The sequence below is a fragment of the Hemicordylus capensis genome, chromosome 3 (assembly GCF_027244095.1).
Source record: "Hemicordylus capensis ecotype Gifberg chromosome 3, rHemCap1.1.pri, whole genome shotgun sequence".
Classification (NCBI taxonomy): Eukaryota; Metazoa; Chordata; class Lepidosauria; order Squamata; family Cordylidae; genus Hemicordylus; species Hemicordylus capensis.
Window position 1 is genome coordinate 205,607,174 of NC_069659.1, and position 22,776 is coordinate 205,629,949.

At 42.3% G+C, this 22,776-nt stretch overlaps 1 protein-coding gene across 2 annotated transcripts in view; it reads left to right on the forward strand.

The window, feature by feature from the left end:
- The window catches only part of LRMDA (leucine rich melanocyte differentiation associated), a 603,331-nt gene that overhangs the window by 39,434 nt on the left and 541,121 nt on the right, over positions 1–22,776 (forward strand). Inside the window, exons 4-5 of one of the 2 annotated variants that reach the window (XM_053308783.1) lie at positions 6,331–6,457; positions 7,459–8,375. In XM_053308783.1, coding sequence (XP_053164758.1) covers positions 6,331–6,457; positions 7,459–7,608 — 277 coding nt within the window. In that variant the 3' untranslated portion in view covers positions 7,609–8,375. Of the gene's footprint in view, positions 1–6,330; positions 6,458–7,458; positions 8,376–22,776 lie in introns of those variants that run through there. The other variant, XM_053308782.1, reaches the window with a different exon arrangement.

The following is a 22,776-nucleotide window of genomic DNA, read 5'->3' on the forward strand; positions in this document are numbered from 1 at the left end:
TGCTTAAAAGGAATAAGGAGGCAATTGCCAGCAGATCAGCCCATGCTTTCGCTGGCCAATCTGCAGGCTGGAAGGGCTTGAAATTCAAACAGATGTCAAAACTCAAAATGGAGACTGAAGGAGAAAGACTTTTCCCGACTGCAAAATGGAGTTCCAAAACAGCCGAAACAACAAAATGTTTTGTATCCGAAACATGGACATTTTGTTTTGGCTACAAAATTTTCTGTTTTGAGCATTGGGTGTTTTGTTTTGGCTACAAAACAGCCGAAATGGCCTGTTTTGTGCACAAAACGTTTTGTATCCGAAATGAAACGCACATCCCTAACAGGCAGTAATGGACTGGATAATACATTGAAATGGAATTAAAACAAGACGGAGCTACTCATGGTAGGGGGGCATATTTTGAAGGACATGATAGATCTTTGTGTTCTATATAGGATTGCACTCACCCCAAAGGAACAGGTACGTCACTTGGGAGTGCTCCTAGACCCCGGGCCTGTTTCTAGCACTACTTTCCTGCAGGCTCCCAGAAGCCTCTTTGTTTATGTTTGAGACTGCAGGCATATGGGTCTCACTTTTGACATGCTTAGGAGCCTCACAGCATCACGAGCCCTCTGTGTGTTGGCATATTGGGGAACAGTCACTTAGTAGGCAGTAGGACAGCTACCCCCAGATTTAGCAGCTGCCAAAGCCAAATTGAACGGGAACTAGCCTTGCGCCTTCCCCATGCTGGGATACCTAAGTAGACTCCTGAAGTTCACTCACAATTGTTAACTTTCTTTTCAAGGTCTCTCTGCATGATTGACCCTCCTTTGGTTCATTTCCCCTCGATAGATACCCCAAACAAGCTGAAAACCAATTACCTCAGCAGGGAAGTCAGATAAGTCTCTGTGATATGTACTCCCTCCTTATCCAAAGAGGGCTAAAGTGGATGATAGAAACTCAGAGATGTACCCATTAAAAAGCAGATTAGTTTACTGGGTGTTTCCGACCAAAAAAAGTTACTGTGTTTGCATGCAATCACTCTATTTGCATTGCCCATTCAAGCATTGTGTTGTAATGCAGCACAACAGACACAAACAATGGGATCTTTTGAGATTCCCTGGAACCACCTTATTCAAGAAAGAAGAGCAACTGGAATGTCCCCTCAGGACATAATTTGGGCTTTAACTGCCTATGGTTTCTTGAGCCAGTGTGCTCCATTTGGTCTCCAGTGCCCCTCACTTGGTTTCCATACTTTGGATTAACCCGTTACTTAGATGCTACAGCTGACACCTGTAGGGATGTGCTCAGATCTGGTTTGGAGGCCTGTTATGGACTTCCAAACTGGTTTGAAAGTCCAGTGGTTCCGCTGGTTTGAAGGTGGGGAAAAATCTTTAAGGATGTGGGAGGCTGCACTTATCCCTCCCGCCACGTTTCCTCCACTGGCACTGTCTTTGAAAATCATCCAGCGGGGTGCACACGCACTGGGCACTTCCAGTCACCCAGTCCGAGGAGGCACCGGGGGGGCAAGGAGGTATGCTGCCACCCTGCCAGACCATTTTCAAAGTCAGTGCTAGCAAGGGAAATGTGGTGGAAGGGGTAAGAGCACCCTCTTCCATCTTTAAAGATACCCCCCACCTTCGAACTGGCAGGCGCCAGTTCCGTGCACACCACTAGACACCTGCCATACCTCCTGGCTGTGTTTTGCTCTGCCAGCCACCCTTGCTTCCAGGCCCTAGATTGGTTCCTTTGCTGGATCTGATCTGCACAGCCCTCTCCTTGCTACCACCTGGAGCTGGCTTCATGAGAACAGACACCCTTTGAATCTATCCCTGCCATCTAACCCCCTTGGTTCTTAGCTACTGCTTCCCAGTCCATCACTGAAGGAAGGTTCTTCGGTTGCTCCCGAACTACAAGGATCGCCCCGCCAGTGAAGGAAGGAATGCGGTTGTATGGTAAAGCTTACTGGGCAAAGAGGCACCCTTTAACGTGGCAATTCTCTTTATTTAGCAGGGGGAAAGTAACTGGCCCTATCCACCCCCAGCACAGTACCTCCTGTGACTGTTGCTGGTGTTTATCTTGTTTTTTGTTTTTAGAATGTGAGCCCTTCGGGGACAGGGATCCATCTTATTTATTTATTATTTCTCTGTGTAAACTGCCCTGAGCCATATTTGGAAGGGCGGTATAGAAATCGAATTAATAATAATAATAATAATAATAATAATAATAATAATAATAATAAAATAACCCTTAAGAAACCTTTTTTTTAGCCTGGCTTTTAGTAATTGTTGACTGTTTTAAATTGCCTTAAATTGTTTTAATAGCTCTTTTGTTTTTATTGTATTTATTTTTGTGAAATGCCTAGAGCCTCTGGAGTGAGGCTGTATATAAATAAAATAAAATAAATACATAAAAATAATTTAAAAAAATAATGTTTGTAAGAGCCTTCACATGTACAAACTATATATCTATAGGTTCTGTATGTGCAACATAGGTTCTGTATGTGCTTACCTTGAATAAGCAGATTCCCCAATTGTAAATACAGAGCCTGGGAGAGGAGAGCTGGCCTTGTGGTAGCAAGCATGACTTGTCCCCTTAGCTAAGCAGGGTCCACCCTGGTTGCATATGAATCTTGATGCGTGAGCACTGCAAGATATTCCCCTCAGGGGATGGAGCCACTTTGGGAAGAGCAGAAGGTTTCAAGTTCCCTCCCTGGCGTCTCCAAGATAGGGCTGAGAGAGATTCCTGCCTGCTACCTTGGAGAAGCCACTGCCAGTCTGTGAAGACAATACTGAGCTAGATAGACCGACTCAGTATATGGCAGCTTCCTGTTTTCCTGTGTACACATGCCATTAATACTTACATTCATTCAAAGTAACATTTGAACATCGTGGGATATTTCCTTCTCATTCATTTACAGGTGATGAAAACTGTAAAACCATTCACTGTGTTTAGCAATGGTGAATGCTGAAGCAGACCCTCCTTTGGGTTCTATCTCGGATCTCTATGAAACCCTTATTGAAAAGTTGCAGGTATTCGTTATGAGAAGTATATCTAAGTCACTGCAGAAGAGATTGAGATCCAAGGATGGTTTGACTATAAACGTTGTGCTGCAAAGAGTTTGGCTATAAACGTCGCGCTGACATTTTTATTCAACATATGAAGGATCCCTCATCTGAGTCTAACCAGATTATAAAGGATGCAAAAAGACAGTATAAGTCACTGGGGGTGTGGCAGGGAAAAAAAGACTAGTTTTGGAGCAATCCTGGCAACAGTTGATAGAAGCAGCCAGACTTAAAAAACTCTTCTTTATTCTGGTGAATTATTTTGGGTTGCTCCAGTCGAGACTTGACGTCCCTGACTTGCTGCATTCCAGCTACGATATGGGAGGCACATTTTAATGCACTTTTTGGTAGTGCCAATCATCCCACCCCTGAGTCAGAGCTCTCACTCAAAAGTATTCAGAATTGCCCCCCACCCAGTACCTATTGCAGAGGCCAAATAACTTATTGATCATCTTAAGAGTGGCAAAGCCCCAGGAAATGATTTTTCAGGGCAAACCCCAAGTGGTGGGCACAAGTGTTGGCAGCCTTATTTACCCATATTAACAACTCAGCCCGCATACCAGAAGACTGGGGTCTGGCAATTGTGGTACCTATCTTTAAAAATGGTAACAGAAGTGTTCCATCTAATTACAGACCCATAAGCCTACTTAATATTATTAGCAAAATGTATGCTAGGCTATTAAATCAGAAACTCATGGACTGGCTGGAGCAGGCACAATTGCTGGAAGATGAGCAGGCAGGTTTTAGACCAGGGCGTTCTACGATTGACCACTGTCTGGTCATACAACATTTAGTTGAGAAATATAATATACAAGAGCCCCCAAATCTATCTTATTTGCTCCATTTGTAGACTTTAAAGCAACATTTGATTCAATTTCTAGAGTACATCTATGGTCCAGGCTCTGTAGCACCTCGATTGATAAGAGACTCTTGCTGCTGCTGATCAAACTGTATGACAATACAAGCCTTACAGTGAGATGCAACAGGCAGGGCCAGTTATCTAGGCCTATTAGGATATCTGGGGGGTTAAGCATGGGTGCATTCTGGCCCCTTCATTGTTCAATATCTATGTAAACCCTTTAATCAAGTACCTGCAAGGCTTAGATATATACGCCCTGAAGTTCACAGACAGATGGCTTCCTGTGCTTTTATATGCGAATGGCGCGGTCTTTTTGTCCCAGTCACAAGTGGGGATGAGAAGAGCTCTTAAGGCCTTAGCCCTCTATTGCAAGGAAGAGCAACTAGATATTAAGTATCAGAAAACCAAAATCCTGGCCTTCTCCAATAGGAAGAAAAAATATAAATGGAGGATTGACAATCACGATATGGAACAGGTTACATGTTTTAAGTATTTGGTAGTCGTATTTCAGGAATCTGGGATGAAGACTGCCCAAATTGGTCATGCTGCTGCTCGGGCACAGAGAAGTGCATCAGCAGCTCTCAGCTTCCACAGGCAGCAAGGAGGGATGTTCATTCCGGCTGCCATCCACTTATTCAAGGCAAAGTTGATGGCTCAAATATTATACGGGGCACAGCTGGGACCCTGTGCTAACTATTCCCTCCTGGAGCATGTCCAAGCCAGGTTCTTAAACCCCCAAATGTATTTCTAATGCCACTCTGAGATTGGAATTGGGTGTTATCTCAATAGAAGCCAGAGCTTGTTATCTAATAGTAATAAACTGGGCAAGAATCAACTTATTGCCCTCTGGTCTCCTTCCCTTGTTATTATTGGATAGGCACTGCTCGAGCTGGTGGGAGAATTGTGTCAGGAAACTCCTTACCTATGGTCTTTCACCTGAGGCAATGCTTTCCATGGGTTTGTTCAGGGCCAAATAACTTTTTAAATGGAGGATCTGGGATACTGAGTTTCAGAAAGACCTGTTGAGGACATCTAGGTCATTCCACCTGTTCAGTGGTGGGATGAGAACTTGCCCAGCAGATTATCTGTTCCTCCTTACTTTCCCTTAACAAAGATGGGCCTTCTCGAGGGCCTGTATGAATGCCCTCCCTTCGGAATTCTTGGCGGGTGGATATAGTAGAATTCCAATTGAGCAGAGATATTGCCCCTGTAACTCTGATGAGATTGAGTCAGTTGCACATGTGCTCCTGCAATGTATCTTTTATATAGCTCTTAGGCAAAGGTTAATTGACGCTCTTTTACATAATCTGCTAGGTTGATCAGATGAATTTTACATCAAATTTGCTAATAAATGCAAATTCATTTATTACACACACAGTTGAAAAATTCTGTTATACTGCAATATGAGTTCATCACACTCTGCTCGCTAATGGTTAGATCCAGTGTACAGTTGTTAATATGGCTGTGTTTAAAATTTTATATTGTTTTAAATGTTGTTTTATTGGTCAAAGACCGTAATAAAGACTGACCAAACTGTAAAACCATAATGAAGTTATGACCAGGGTATGTGCATCACAAATAGTATAGGGACATCAAAGCCAAGACCTTTTAGAACAGTACCCAAATAGGCAGTACAGTGTGTCCTAGGTAGGTATGTGCATGGTCCGGACCGGCACCGAGGGGGGTCTACCTTTAAGGGCGGGGGGGGTAGAACTTACCCCTCCCGCCGCTCTTCCCCCTCCGGTGCTGTAGTTGTAAGAAAAGTTTTTGGGGTGGCAGCGTTCCTTGCTGCTGCCCCTGCCCCCATCGCCACCTAGAACTCTCCGTAATAGCAACACGCATGTGCGCATGGCGGCGTGCACGCGCCTGTCGCCCCATGTGCGTGCGCAGTGCCTACGTCACACGCACGCTGCGTGTGACATAGGCGGCGCGCGTGCGGCGGCGGCGGCGGCGACGACAAGCGGAGAGTTCCAGGCGACGACGGGGGCAGGGGTGGCAGCGAGGAACACTGCCGCCCCAAAAACTTCGCTTAAAACTACAGCGCTGGAGGGGGAAGAGCGGCGGGAGGGGTAAGTTCTACCCCCCCGCCCTTAAAGGTAGACCCCCCTCGGAGCCGGACCGCCTGACCGGTCCGGCTTCGAACTGGTTCGTGCACATCCCTAGTCCTAGGAATCTGTAGGGCTACAGAGACATTTCTGAGTACATTGTTTTGCTAAAATTCAAATATAAATACAATTCACAAAAATGCAAAGCAAGGAGCACAATTGTAGAAAATGAGTTAATGAGTTGGTCTAATACACAGGGGTTGTTGGTTTTTTTGCCATAACATGCTTATTTTATGTGCTTTGAAGAATTGAGAACATTGTCTCCTCAGAAATGGAAGTTCTTCACCTTTCCCCCCCTTTTGTATTAAAAAAAACCCAGGTACTTCGTTCTGCACAAATTAACGAACTTGAAGTTTCTGGATTCTCGGAAAGTAAGCAGAAGTGAACGTGAGGAAGCGATACTGAGGGGTGCCTTTATGAAAGTGGTGAAGCCCATGAATACTAAGGTAAGGGACTGAATAAAGATGGTAAGAATCTCCAGTATGAATTTATGAAGCTGTAAAATTGCAGTTCTAGATTCTTGCTGTTGAAGCCATTCAGAGTAGTAATAGTCAAAATCTCTTCAGGTTTTTTTAAGAACACACTCCCAGGGGTGTAACTACAATTAGGCAAGGGGAGGTGGCTGCCTGGGGGCCCCAATGCCTCGAGGGGCCCCCCAGAGGCAAGTCATATGTGAAGTGAGTGTGTATCAGCGAGGGGCCCATTTTAAAATTTTGTCTCTGGGCCCACTCCAGCCTCATTACGCCCCTGACTACTCCTGATGGTATCTGAGATAGCGGACAAAAGCATTTGTGTTCTCTAAGTGTACCAAAATTGGAATTTGCTTTTTCAACCTTGTTGCTGTGCTTTGTATCATGTCCTGAATGTCGAATTAGAAGTCACTTAAGGAACTGAACAATATAATTGTGGTGTGTTGCAGGAAAAGGTAATTTTTCTAACATACATGCTGTGTTCATACTATACACCAATGAAGTTATTAGTTTTTACACCTATCATATATGTTGCCTTTAATATTTTGACCTTTTGATCTACCAGGCAATGCTAATTTGACATAATGGTCAGAACCCAATGGAAAATTCTTCTGTACTAGCATAAGGTTACACAATATGAAGACAGATTTCAATCCTCCTAATGTAAGAGATTTGTGGGAGCCACGAGAATGTTAGATTTACTGTAGTGGGACTGAAACTGGAGGGAAAAGCTCACAAATGTACAGTTCAGAGGCAAGCTTTCTGAGGTCAGCAGCCCCCAAACTTGTGCTTATTCAGAGAAAGTGATCCCCCCCACACTTATCAATGCAATATAACATTATTCTTCATAGATCAGTACTTTTGCAGACATTCAAAGTCTTTTGGAATTGTTAGGTGTCTGAAATAAAATTTATGTTTTTCATCTAGCAGCTATGCTGGTTTATTTTTTAATATACATGCTTAATAATTTATAGCAGATTTCCAATCATCCTAAACAGCAGTATAGCAGTTATGGAAGTCAACTGTATTTGAGAGCACAGAAGTGTAGCTTAGCTATATTTGTTAGCAGCTGCAGGTTTGCAACAGAAAGCAAATTAATTCAGAGCAATGCATTTTATAACTATTAAAGTTTTAACAGTTCTTATTTGGGGATTGGTTTGACATATTGTTTACTAGAGCTTTTAGCTCGTACAATGCAGTCTGTAATAAATGAAATTGTTTGCTTTGAAGCTCTTATGAAAGGCTTACTCCTTTGCTAAATCCTGTAAAATGCAAAGTTGAACCTGTAAAGGATGTTACGTGTTTATTGTTTCCTTTTTGTAACCGCTCTCCTACTATCTACTCACAATTTATAAATATCTCAATTTCCCTGAATGTTATTCTAATACTAGCTGACAGCTATATTCTTTGAAACCACAGTAGACAGAAATGTATCTTGGCCCAATCAAGGGATGGAGAAGATGTGGGCTTTTGTTGAATGGTTTTTCATTTATTTGGCTTCTGTTTTGTATTTTGTAGAGATTTATCCATTGTCTCAAGCAAAGTGTTCCGATTCACAGTGATAACATTGAGCCTTGGTGCTTTGTTCTAGTAATTCAATTCCATGTCCCAAGCTATATAATTTTTGAATTAGTTATCCACTAAATCTTACTCTAAAACATATACTTATTTCCCCAATCCTTTTAGTACAAGGTACAAATTTAACATTGTGATCACCCTTTCTAAAATTGCTTGCTTTAGAATTACAAAGCCTTACCTGGCATAATATATTCCCTTTTGTAAACATTTTGGATGCCAGGAGCAAATGCTTCTTGGTGTGCAATAGGATTATTATCATTATATTTTATTATATGTTACCCATATATTGGTTTATCCTAAGGAACTGTAGAGTGTGTTTGAATCTATTAAAATGAATTTGGTGCGCAAATTCGACCTACTGAAATCCTCATGTACACAGTACGAACTGTTTACAGTGAAGTTTTTAATTGTGCAAGCCCTCATTGCAGAGGTGACTTTTTGGTTGGCATGACCGATGCACACCATCTGCCACAGGCTATGCATTGTATGGCTCTTTGCAGCTGCTCCAAGCAATGTATTTTAAATTCTACCTTTACTCTCCTCTGCCTCTGATTTGATATTTGAGATCCAAATGTCCTGATAATGAGCAGGGCTAGGAAGCCCTGGCCTTCCTGAGTCTGTTCTCTGGCCGGCCAGAGAACAGACTAACCATCTGGTTAGCGCAACCATCTGGTTAGCTCAAGAAGCATAGCCTGCCCTGTTCTGCCCTCATACCTGTAGCCTGCTCACCATTATAGCTGAAGATGTACATGGTTGTAATGAAATTCTTTCTAAGAATCTTGGATTAAGAGCCAAATCCACATTTACCCCTGCCTTGTCAGCTCTCCTTAGTATATTGTGTTTTGTCTTTCCCCTTCCATAGACACGGAAAAACTTCTTCAGGTAGACAATCAGGCCCAGGTGGTGGGTGGGTTCATGTGAATAGAGGAGCTTTCAGTCACGTGAGACACAGAACTGGGTTTCTGTCCATATTTGGTATCACGTTCATTAGGTGAGGCATAAATCCTCCCTGTCTCTGTTGCTGTTAAATGCATTGGGTTTTGAATGCATTGGTAATTCATGTATATTGGGGTTAATATGAGATGACTGTTGAATGTGCACAAGCACTGGCAATTAAACACATGGAGGCTTAAAGAATGTGCACAAACTGAGAGCATCAGGAAGGCAGTTTGCACATTGCCATTCAAAGGGGAAGTGAACATTTTGTACATGTCCAGTTAATACACACAGCTTCTGTTTCTATATTTCATTGCATGAGCAACATGCATAATTCCCGAACAGGAAATACATACATTGATGAGCCAGTGTGCATGCATGCTACCAACTGGCAGTGCACAATTGCCCACCTTCTTCAGAATCACTTGCAAACTATGTACATGGACTAGGCAATGTATTACTTACCTTGTTTTTGCTACCAGTTTGCACAGTCTCTATGTCTTCACTAAATGGTGCAAAATGGATTTTGTTTTATGCACATTCCCCATGGAACTCACACTGGGTACTACTTTTGTTCTGTATTTGTGTACACACACACTTCCCATAAAGGAATGTGCAACCTACAGTTACCAAGAGGAAAATAATGTTGAGAAGATTAGCTTGTGCTCCATCAAATTATTTTCTTCCAGACTGTAGTGCCAGCATCAGACCTATTTTACTGAGTGAAATATAAATTTAAGGTTAACTTACTTCTTTAGTGAAAAATGGGAAATGAATAGCTTATTCAGCAGAAGAAAACAATGGATGGTAGGGTGTCATGGAGGGGAAGTTACATGGGAATTGCTTTTATCTCGTGGTTGACATAAAAATCTTTAGAGAGCAAGTTACCTTTCTGAAAACAATACATGAAATGAGACTCAAGGCAGGATATTTTCATCCAACTAGCTTATGTTTACTCAAATGCAAAAGTAGCTAGCAATCACCAATCTTCAATAAATCATAAATATTTAATTTTATCTAACTCTCTGCCTTCCTCTAGTTTTTATTTTTCTTAACAGAATGCTGCTTTCTTCTGCTTTGCTTCATTTCATCTTTTGTTGCTTAAAGTCTGTTTGTGATGGGACTGTCGTTACAGGGAAGATACAGTCATTCATTAGAAAACAGCTTAACATTGCGACGCTCTGTTCTGTCTCGCCATGTAAAGCGAGCTGAACTTCATTACCCAGTGATGTTTATATTTAGAGTTGTCAAAATATTGAACGTAGTCTCATGCTTGATTTTTTAAAATAAAAGTCTTGTAAGCCTGGCTGGGCGAGGGGCATCATGCCAGACAAGGAAGCTTCATTTAATGACCAAACCATGACCTAATTTCACTGGCATAAGTGTAGATCAAAGTGGAAGATGCCTGTCCAGTGCAAAGCATGTTGCTGGGCCTGACAGCTCTTCACATCAAAATGACAGCTCAAGAATACGACAGCCAAAATTGCTTAATTATGTCCCAGCTTTGTAATTATTCATCCCTACTCCTGCAAAGAGCACAGTTGTCATTTCTTTGACATAATTATTTAGAGCTGTGCCCTTATTCTGTTCAAAGCTTGTACAGTAGTACCGGAAGGACTTGGATGTTAAGCGAGAGCGGTGGGAGAGGAGAGACAGCAGAGAGAGAGAATTGCATTTGGGTGTATGTTTTTAAAAAGGGAAATCATGGCCTTTGCAAGCTCCCAGAAAAGCTCCGGAGTTTATAAGGAAATGATTAGGTTTTCTGTTATGTAATGGCTCTTACAGGACTTAAACAGAATTAATGAATTTATGAGATATCACTAATGTGGCTAAAATTCTCACGCTTTTAATGAGCAATAATCTAAGACTTCAATCCAGAGAAAGTCAAATGTGCATACAGTCTATTGATATAACATGAGGCCAAAGCATGCTTAATGTTTTCTCAACCGTACTCCTTGTTTATACTAGCACTACTGTAACTGTGAAGAAGATCATTAGTCTTCTAACATGGAAGTTGGTATTACTCTCTAGCTTAGTTGTTGCTGAGGAAGTGAGCCTATGATTGGACTATACCACTTCAGACTAAAAATGGAGTCCGTCATCATGGAATGCTTTCCCCCTGCAGAAGAAAGATTCCAACACAAAGTGAACAGAGAAGTAAGCCAACCTTTTATTTTTGTGTTAACCTCACAAAATGATCCATACATAGCTTGACCTTCTGAAAAACATGTAATATGCATTTTGGGGCTTTCAGGCAATCACACAAAGAGTTTTACTGGTTTGAGGAAGCATGCCCTTCATGTACCAGCAAGAGATATCATTTTGTTTTGGATTCTCAAAAGGCTGCTCAGCAGAGAATGACAAAATTTCCTCATTGTAGAAGAAAGCAGTCGTGTGAATTGGCTTTTGTGAATATCATCTTCATCATCATTATTATTTGGTTAAATTTACTTATGGAGTATTTGGGCTGGTTTTGATGCACCCTGGGGCTGCTGCATCATCATGCTAAGGGGAGTATCGATACTTCCATTCCTGCATAGTCACATGGAGGTGAAACATCCAAATCAGTCCTAGAGCAGTTGTATCTCAATGGTGCAATTAGGCCCAGTTAGTTAATCGGCCCAATTAGTTATACACTCCTGCATAACTAGGCAGGGACAGGAAGTAACAATATGCCTCCTACTAATGATGTGCACAAAACAGGTTTGACTGAATAGGTTCGAATCTGAACAGTATTCAAACTGGACCAGGCATGTTTGCTTCTGACACCCTGAATGAGGCGCCTGGCTCAGTTCAAATTCAAACTGGTTCAGGTGGGTTTGGGAGTGCCAGATATGGTTACATTTTTAAAAAAAAAGATCGCACTTGCTGCTGCTGAGGCCTTCAGCGGCCTTGGGGGATGCTGCTTCAGCTATGGGAGATCTCTGGCTACTCCCTCTCCCTCTGCCAGCCACTCCCCGGTCTCCCATGGGCCAGCTGCCCATTTGGGGAGTGTTTTGGCCCTCTGTGAGCACACGGTGGCCATTTTGGATGGTGCTGCACATATGTGTGGGCCATGTGCATGGCCAGATCATGATCTGGCCATGCAAATGGCCTGCGCACATGTGCAGCGGCCTCTAAAATGCTCACCACATGCTCATAGAGGGCCCAAACTGAGGCCACTGAAACCCTCAGCCATGGTAAGCACAATATTTTTTAAAAAATAACCATGTCTTGCACTCCTGAACCCGCCTGAACCGGCCCTGAACTGGCCCGGAGTGTTTGGCTCGACTTTGAGTCAAATCAAGACTAGTCTGGTTTGAGGGCTAGACCTCGAACTGTGCAGGTTTGAGTGTAAACAGACTCGACCTTGAACCAGTTGTCACATCCCTACCTGCTCCATACACAATGATGAGGCATATCATCTAAGCAGACCCTTTGATGAATCCGCCCCCCCCCCCAGATTAAAAATGCCTGCTCTCATCCTGATTATCAACTTCGTCTTGGTTTTAAGTAGTATTGAGGGATGCTTTTGGTAGTTTCCCAGAGAAAACATTATATTCACCAGATGTTTAGCTCAGTGGTTCTTGGACGATATGGAAAAACCATCTAATGTATCACCGAGTCTTGGTAGGGGGAGGCTAGTGGCCCAGTCTGGTCCCAGCATCTTCCTCCAGGGTATTCTGTAGAGGAGCAGGTGAGGGGATGTGGGTGGGGAGGTGCCGTGGCTGTTGTCTATAAGGATAAGATCTCCCTACCAGGGTCCCTGTCGAGGTCTCTGACCAAGTCTGTGAGCTCAGTAAGGGATTCCGTCGGGCAGCAGGGCAATTGGTACACCAACAGAAGTCCCAATCTATCCCTGGTCCCCAAACTTAGGTACACACATTCAATAGCTTGTTGCCCCCCTCCCTCAGGGCACAGGGATATTTGTCCCCCCCCCCGGTTCAACTTCAGTTACACCCCTGTGCAGCCATGTGTGACATGTACATGTGCGTTGGCCATGAGTGTGGCAACACTGCTGGGGGATGCAAGCAGGAACGCTGCAGCCTAGCACGCCTGCTTTTCTGAAGAGCGCTAGTGGGGGGAAAGGAGTGGGGCAGTGACTGACAGGTAGGCAGAGCCTTCCCTGACATTTAAAGCAAAAAACACACACACACACACACCCTCCCAGGAGTGCATAGAACGGTTCCACGCACATCCCTAGCTAGCACCTCTCCACATATGTTCACTGGTCAACAAAGACAGTACTCAAACCTTTTAATTGCCAGGCTCAGCTCAAGAACATTAAACAACAGAGAGCTTTGTCCTCCTCACTGATTAGCCATAGCCAGTTTGCAGCCAAACTGCATATATAATACATTCTAGACAGTTGGAGTTGCTTCTTCAGAATAACCAGATATAACCAGTAATCAGCTAGTCATCACACAAACCTTTGCAAACTCCATCAGTCCCAATGATTCAGTCTGAGGAAACGGTAATCAGGAACGAAAAGCTCCTTCCAAAGACAAAGATCTCAACTAGCAGAGAGAAAAGCTGAGCTGACTTTGATGAGTCAAAGTCAATTCCCAAGACTTGATTAGGTACAGAATGGATACAGTTGCAACATTGTGAAACAAAGCAGGAGCCTTTTGGCATATCCACAGCTGAAACAAGAAAACAAGAAGTTGTTCTAGTAAAAACTAATCTGCCTACTTTCCTTTCACTATAATCTGAATTCATAATTAACATCCTCACAAGTTAGTTGACTTCAGCCTTCAACATTCACCATATTGAATCAGGGTGGATGACATCATTACAAACTACACCATTGAGGTGTCGTACCTATGTGTTCCTACAGCTGTAGCAAATTTGGTTCAAAAGGGTTAGGCGATTCACCAGTTAGCCCTCTTGTCTGTCAAAATTTCACGTCTGCCATCTTGAACTGGGATGGATAACATCATCACATTTTATGCCATTGAGGTGTCACTATGTGTTACTCATTACAACTGTACCAAATGTGGTTCAAATTGTTTAGATGGTCCACAAGTTACCCCACCTGCACCTCAAATGTTTACGCATTTGCCATCTTGTATTGGGGTGGATGACATCATTACAAACTGCTGTTGAGGTATCCCTGTGTCCCTCCAACTGTATCCAATTTGGTTCATATTGGTCCAGGCATTGCAAAGTTGATTGGAGTGGGGTGGGGACACACACGGACACATGGACAGAATGCCAGGTGATCTCATAAGCTAAAATAGAGAAAGTATTAATTAGTAATATGTAGCTAGTCTCCATGTGTTAATGTTTAATGTTCTGTTCAATCGTATTTTATAAAGTATATATACTGCTATGCTCTGCTGTTCAACCATCTTTATATATTTTATTATGTGGCATATGCTACTATTGTCTCTCTTTACCAAAGTGCAACAAACACTATCGTACTGTGGGCAGTTTGCTTGCCACACTGGCTGGCTTGGGGTGGGGGAGCAATAGAGTATGTCTTTTCTGATGAGTTACTGTGCACGTGATGACATCATCTTTTTGCGTACCAAACACTTGGCGGATTGTACCATATGCAAGTGAGGCTCCTGTGACTTCACATAAGTGAGAACAGCACCCCAAGAGAACCAATCGTCTCCGGGAGACGTCGCTTCTCATTGCAGATCAACAGAAGTAGCCGAGAGCTTGCATCAGTCTGGGTGTGTGGGTTTGACAAAAGTATGCCTTTTGCAGTGTTTCAGATAACAGAAAGAATATTATATTGATTTACAAAATGTCCCAGCTGCAATTTTTATTTACCTAGAATATTAAATAGAGGGGGAAAATAACTTCAGTCTAATTTGGTGCCCCTTAAAGCTTGGCACCAAATTTGTCTATATAGTCAGGCTGCCTGCCCTAATGATCTTCGGTGTAAATGGGGCATAGTGAGGGGTAAGTGGGCCCATGTGTGCCCATATTCACACAGTAAACACAGATAACCTCCCCCCTTGTGGTGGCACCCCCTGTGGCAGCACACATGTGACTGTGTGTGCATCCCACACACACTCCCCCCCTCCAGCTGGCCACCTGCCTGCCTGCCCACCTACCCGGCCAGCATCCCCACCATCACTGCTGCTGCCCCCACTGCTGGCCACCTCCTGCCACCTTTCCATCGGCCAAAGGTCTGCTGGGAAGGAGGGCGTATGCGCCTCCTCCAATGGGCCCTCAGCCAATGGAAAGAGGATGGGCTTTTGAGCTGGGTGAGTGGCGGAGGCGGCCGGTGGCAGCAGTAATAGCAGGAGCCCTGGCCTGCCAGAGGGAAACGGGAGCAAGGGAACTCTCAGATGCTGGGGGGATTGGGTTCATTGCACCCATCTATCCAATCATAACTCTGCCCCTGTATGTAGACACATGTGCATCAATCTAAGAGATGTCTTCAAAGTTCCCCTCATGTGGTTAGACTTCCTTGCATTTTGCAGAAAATGTAAGTGAGATTATTCCTAAGGAATGTGTGTTATATTAAATTATAAGGAAGTCCAAACTCCTTTTAAAAGGTATCATTCCTGTCTAAACTGCAGATTCTATTACAACAGGTGTCCTCATATTAGCCATGCTACCAAACAATCTATGTTTTTAAGGTTTTAAATATCACTATATAATTTCTGCAGGCTAGAAGATAAAACTACAGGAAGCCATATATAGGAAGACCTTTGTAACATCAGCCAAACCCAAAGAATTTAGGAACAGTGTGGAAAGCAATTGCTGCTATTTCCAACTACCACCTTTTCTTTCACAAGTGTAGATCACAACAAACTGAGGGTTTATGAAAGGGAATGTCGCTCTTAACTCAGAATTCCCTGTGTTTTATTGCTTTTAAATGTGGCTGATGCATCTGGGACACTGCAGTTTAAAAATGCGTTAAACAGAAGGGCCCTTTCCAGTAAGCAGCAAATCAATTTGTGGGCCTGAGAACATTAAAAGAAACTTTAATATACAGTTCTGAATCTTAAGATAAATATATACATTTTTCCTGCTCTTTATGTCCTTCGTTACTGATATACATCTTGAAAGTTTGACTGCTGAGTTTAAGCCTTCTGGCTTTTATCTGTGCCACTTAAATGAGCTATCAGGAACACTTAAAACAAAACTGGTATACAAAAGGAAAAGAGAGCAGCTGGTATCCCTCCTAGGTTTTCTGTCTTTCCAGCTATTGTCACCCGCACTGCCAGTACTGTGAATAGAAGCATGATGGGAGAGAGTGGTGCTGGGGACCAGCCAGCATGATTGCAACAGTTGCCGCCAGCCAATAACTATGATCACCGTACCTTATGTGCCTGTGTACCCAGAGGTCTCTGGGTGCCAGACTGGCTTCTGTGAAGTTGAGTGTGGGGCAAAGGCAGAGAAGGAGCAAGGCAGTGAAAGCAGCCTGTAGTTAGCAACAGCTGGTCCTCAAGATGCTCAGATCAGTAAGCAAGGCTGACTTGGAAGCTTTTAATCGATGTCAGGGAGTATAACTTGTTCTGCTCTGGCTTATTGGTGTAAGGAAGCTTCTTTAGCGGGGGGTAGCTCGTCTCCCTGTATTTTCCTCCTCTGACACTTGTTGGTGCCACACAGGCCGACACCCTTCATGTCATCAGTTCACGACCCCGTATGGGCTCCTGACATTGGGGTCACTCACTTACATGGGCGAGAAATGTAACAAATGAATTGGCCCTTGAGGCTAATTGTAATCGTATGTGTGTGAAACAAAAATGCATTTCAGTACTTTTTAAACAGTATACTTTGCCCTATCTATTTGTAGAGACCTCTGCAAAACAGTACTCATGTGCAGACTATTTAGGCTTCTTATTGTGTTTAGAAATACATCTAATGGCCTGGTGTACAAGAAAGATAAATAGTAATGTGACATGAACAATCAGATTGAAATAGGAATTCATTTGGGCCAGGGCTGAGCATGCCTTGGCTCTAGTCTGGAACTTGTTTTTAATGCCAGGATTTATCCCCAGAGCACTTAAAGCAACTTAGGGAAGAGGATGTCTTACCCCTGCTAACTTGGCAAAGAAGCTCCTTTTTAATGTGGTGATTCTCTTTATTTAGCAAAGGGAGAGTAACTGGCCCTATCCACCCCCAGCACAGTACCTCCAGTGAGTCTATCTTTTGCTGGAGTCTATCTTATGTTTCTTTTTAGATTGTGAGCCCTTTGGAGACAGGGATCCATCTTATTTGTTGTTATTTCTCTTAGTAAACTGCCCTGAGCCATTTTTGGAAGGGCAGTATAGAAATCGAATTCATCATCATCATCATCATCATCATCATCATCATCGCACTTTATTTTGTTTAAAGCTGCAGTCCATTGATTAATCTGGCAGCAATTGCTCTTCGCTAGAAGGCAAAGTTATCTGCTGTCAGATTATGTGAGGTACTACAGTTTTAAACAAAGCTATGGGCCACTCCTTCTACAAGGGATGTGCTCTTTCTCCTCCTCCTTTCCTCATTTGGCAGTACAGGAGGTTTCCCAGACTGGGGGCTTTATCTATCTATCTATCTATCTATCTATCTATCTATCTATCTATCTATCTATCATGTTTATATGTGTATCTCTAGGTTTAAAGCACACTTTAAAACACAGCACATATAAAACAGTAAAAACAAAACAATTTCATGGAATAAAAACAGTTAAACAGTTTAAAAGTAAGTAAATTAAAATTAATCATAAATTGGAGTAAATTGGGAGCGTTCACATTGCTGCTTTTTATTACAGTTGATTACGTTTCATTATGGTTTTTCAAACATTGATTTGTTCACAGAGCTGACTGTGTGATTCATCTTGCCCATCTCCATTGTGATGCATGCTGCTCATTTCTGGCCAATAGGGTTGTATAGGAGGCCCCCTCTCCTCCTTCTGATTGGCATGCTCATCTCTGCCCTGATAGTGTAGAGAATGGGGGAGTAAATGTGTGTGTGCATGCATGATGCCTGTGGATCCTCCTCAAAAGCAATAGTATGTCTTAAAAAAGAAATCCCGGTGTTCTTGCACAAAAATAATTGCATGCTAGATAAATGGGAAACTCCAGGTACTGTAATGGAGCACTAACTCCATTTTGCAGTCTCGGTGGGGTTGGGAAGATTCCCTTTGGAATGGAAGCACTTCCCAATCTTACTGTCTCCTGGAGTTTATTTTATTTTATTTTATTTTTAAAAAATTCTGACAGTATTATTGTGCAAGTATACCAGTAAATTAGAGCAACTAGAAGATCTACCACACCACTATTTCACTGACAATAATATCTCATGAGACAGCAGGGCACCACATAGGCCCCTTCCTCCTCTCCAGACACTACTGAACTGCTAGTAATTCTTTCTCTGTTTATGAAAGGAAATGTTGTTCAGCTGCTCTGATGTATTGGTGTTCTTGCACAAGAACACCATGGAGGATGGAGGCAGAGGTAGGGTGTGTTTGTGTACACACACACACACACACACACACACGTATGAAAGGGAACATGAAGTTCCCAAGACCTCCCCAAACTCTACTTTTTCTGTGTACTTGGAATATAATCTCCTCCATCCCCTGCAAGTAAGTCTGTGTGTGAGTGTACATTTGATTGAATTCTGGACCAGAAGTAGACTGCAGGGTGTGGGAAGCAAGTCTGCCCAGGAGTGAAATTGAGAGGGGTGGCAAGTGGAGCACCCCAAAACGTCACTCCCAGAGAGATAGCCACACCTCCATTGCATGCTTCATCTCAGGGGTGTCTCTATATGGCTCCACAAAAAATGCTTTGTGTCACACACAAAGTATCGCACACAACCATTTTCAACACTCCCCCCAAATGCAACGTTTAAAAGACATATCTATCTATTACACATTAATTGTCATGAAATTGTCACGAAAAAAGCTGTTGGCTGTGTGAACAACACTTTGCTGTTATTGTATTGAAGTCGCTGTAAGCCTCCCCTTGTCTGAACTCTCCCCAACCCTAATTGTAGTGAAGCAGGAATCAACTGCTGTTTGGAAAACCTCTTCAAGGCAAGTCTGCAAGCTCATTGGAACATGGTTCACCTCCTGCAGGGGCTGCAGTTCAAACTGAGTCTGCTCCCTTATTCAAGGGGATTCAAACATGTGCCCCTTCTGTAGGAGGAGGATGTGTGACCCAACCATTTGGGCAGCAAACTAGTTGCCAGCAGAGGTGGCAGTATACCTACTTTCAATGACAGTCCGCATAAAATATTGTACCTTGGGAGGATACCAACTGAGTCAGTTCAGATGGTATGTGAAAATCCTGAAAGCTCCTCTCCCTAAAACAGCCAAGATCTGGGCTTCCTGCTTTATGTCTATGAATGATGGAATCCGGGTCCTTACCATTTGTAGTCATTAACAATCCCATTCTCGTTTTATGTCAGAGTCATAGGTGTTAATCCCAAAGCCTTGGCAGTATTCCAACATGTGTGCAATTATCTTCTCTCTGCCTACAGTTCCTGGCAGTTTGAAATTACTTGAGGATTCTTCCTCCTAAGACTGTTACACAGTGTTGCAATGTTCTAGTTAAATGGCTTCTGGAAGACAGTAAAGGATAGCTGCCTTTTTTATTAATAAGTAAATGCACGCATCCTGTTTGATTTCTCTTTTTTCAAAAGCAGCCCCTCCCCTCCATTTCTGGTGATAAACTATTGGTTTTATGCCTGATTACACCCCCCCCCCCGCCCCAAGATTTAGGTTGAGAAAATTTTATTTCAGAAAACATTTCATAAAAGTAGAGATTTAATTCTAACAAATACCGTGTATGAAGAACTCCAACTATATGCATACATGCAAAAGGACCTATATGTAAAGCACTAATAAATGAAGCTAAATTGTTAGGAAATATCTACTTTATTTCCCTCTATTTTCCAAGGATGCATGCCATTCTGATATTATTTGGCATTAGTCATTCTGGTGGGTGAAAAAGTGGAATGGGAGTAAAAGACCAGTCACTTGATTTTCCATTCTGTTAGCATTATTTGATTTTCTTGGTAGCTGTCATGGAAGAAAGATATGGAACATTATTATTTGGTGAAAGTTTAGAAAGACAAATTACACTGCAGACTTCCAGCCTAATCCTGAAAACCACTACAGTGACAAAATATGTGCTTAGGATGAGGCATTACTGAGTGCTGTGCTATTACAATTTTAATTTCTTTTTTAAAAAAGATCTTAAGTGAATATTACAAAGAGATAGTGCTACAGACCGAAGCACTAGCTCACATGTAGATCACGATGTCCATTTGTAGAATTACAGAATAGGACATTGCATATTGTGCTCACATGATGTATACCTGTTTGGTGTTTCAAAGAACATTGAGCCTAAATGTCTGAGATTACTGGATAAAATCTTCTCTTTGTTTAAAAGGTACACAAGCCTTTTGAAAAGTAACTATGTATTCTGACACCCTCCTGCCCCTGAAATGAGGATCACTTTCCACTTGATACATTTATTTTAAAAATCACGGAGCTCAGTGTACTTCTGTCTGTACAGGAATATAAGCTGAATCCATGATCCATGGACATTATTAGAGGGGGCTGTGCTGTAACTTAAAATCTGAACACGAGAAGTAACTTTGAGCAGGATTTCTTCAGATTTGTACTATAGCATATTAAGGAGTATGTCTGTTTACTTGTTATCAAAACATTTACTTGTTAGCAAAAATAAGGTGAGCCTTGTTTGGTCTGCATGTTTGATAATTTGGCTAATAAGCTGTTTACAGTGGGTTTGTGTTTCATGTGCTTTATTTCTGAGATGCAATCTACCCTTCATTTTGGACTGTGAAAGACATGGGCACAGGGCTGTCCTCAGGGTGGAGTGACCGGGGCAATTGCCCCGAGCCCCGTGCTGGCACAGGCCCCACTCTGGGCACACTGCAGTGCAGCCTGCCCTCCTCCTTTTGTGTCTGTGTGCAGTTTGAAAGGCTCCCAGGCAAGCTGCTAGAGCTCTGTCTCTTCGGCCTCTCAGCTATTCGGTGGGTGGGTGGGGCTTCAGAGAGGTCTCCATGCGGGCCTCCCTGAAGCCTGAAGCTCAGGAAAATGTCCAGCACCAGAGCTCTCTGCACTCCCTCTGCTCAACCCAGCCTAGCCCAGCCTTTAGTAACAGAGGTATGATGTGATTTCCTTTTTGTGGTTATCCCTTGAATATTTAGGGATTGGCTTGCCATAAGACTTTGGTATTGAGCAGAGATTAGTTATAAGTTATAAGTTTATTCGGTCATTGACCAGCAAACATTTACAATAAATCAGTACGTGTTTTACAAATAATATAACAAAACCTGGCCATAACAGAAAATGAGCAGAGATGTAAGGCAGGGTGGGAGGAATATGTATTTTTAAATTGAAGAGGATTGGACAAATTGCTGGTTTAAAAAACAAACACCCCATCCAAAAAGTCCTATAAGTGGCTTTTTTCATGCTAGAAAATTACAAAAACTTCTGGAACAAACAATATATTATTTGTTTATTTGTTTATTTATGAATGCACTATGTTCAAATTTGATTTGCAATCCAGAAGGTCTGAGAACTGTGAAGCATGTGTTATGCTTTTTAGTTTTATTTCTTTAGAAATGCATTATATGTCCAAGCTGGTTGGACATGTCCAGAAACCTCACCCACATTATTTACATTGTATGTCATCAGTCAGTATGATTCTATAATGATATGTAAGGAGGCCCTGCACATGCTGATTCGCCCCCAGCCCCACACCCCACTAGGGACGGCCCTGCATGGGCACAATTCCCTATGAAAAGATGAAGCTGTAGCCCCACCTGTATGAAGCGGAGTCCACCTGACTCACTGTAGCCCCCTACACTCACTGGCAGTGGCTTTTTAAGTTTTCAGATGGAAGGGTCTTTCCTAACTCTGGTTCCAGATAATTTTAACTGGAGATCAAACCTGGAATCTCGTGTATGGGAAGCATATGCTCTGCCACTATGCTCTGCCTTCTTACTAGAAGCATATGCTCTGCCTTCATACTAACCTATCAAAAGACCTCTGGTCAACAAATTTACAGTTTCACTGGTAATGATGGCACAGAGGTGTGTGTGTGCGAGATAGATAGATAGATAAATACTCTTCCATTCTTCATCCTGATGAATTATACTGAATTTGACAGGGCAATATAAATGAAGAGAAAATACTCTAAAATTCAAGATTTCTTTAATGCTAGTTTTGCTGAGTTCACAGACAATTATACAGATAGGAATAATTAGTTTAGGTAATAGAGAACTTTACAAAGTTGACACTAACTCATTTCATTTTAGTGAAGCATTCATTAAATGCATCACTAAGCATTCCACCAGGAGGAGCAATTTCAGTTGTTCCTTTATCAGATATTCCTATAACCAAAGTGTGCTTTTACAGTAAAGATGTACAAAATACATAAATTCACACACACACACATTATTACCCACATTGCCAACATACTGGAACCCAAATAAGCAGTGTGCTGAAATATAATTATTTGTTTAGCTTGAAAGGATTTGAAATCTATAGCTTCTCTTTCTTTTGAAGAGTTCACTATAGGGTATTTGAAGTGTTTAAATTACTGCTGCTTTTGTATTTCTAATATATAGTCTGAAAATTAATGAATGTGAACCTTCTTATTACATGCAGAATACTAGACTGTCAATTTTAGCCTGAAGGTTTAATAAGGATTCTATTTATTTAGGTTGAAGAAAAGAGAAGAAAGGAAGTAAATACTATTAAAAAAATTTAGCATGTTCTTTTCTCTCCTTTCCAAAATTGTATGGATAAATGTACAACTTAGATCACATAACTGCTACAAACAGTTCACTGTGTAGGCCAAATGCTTTCTAAT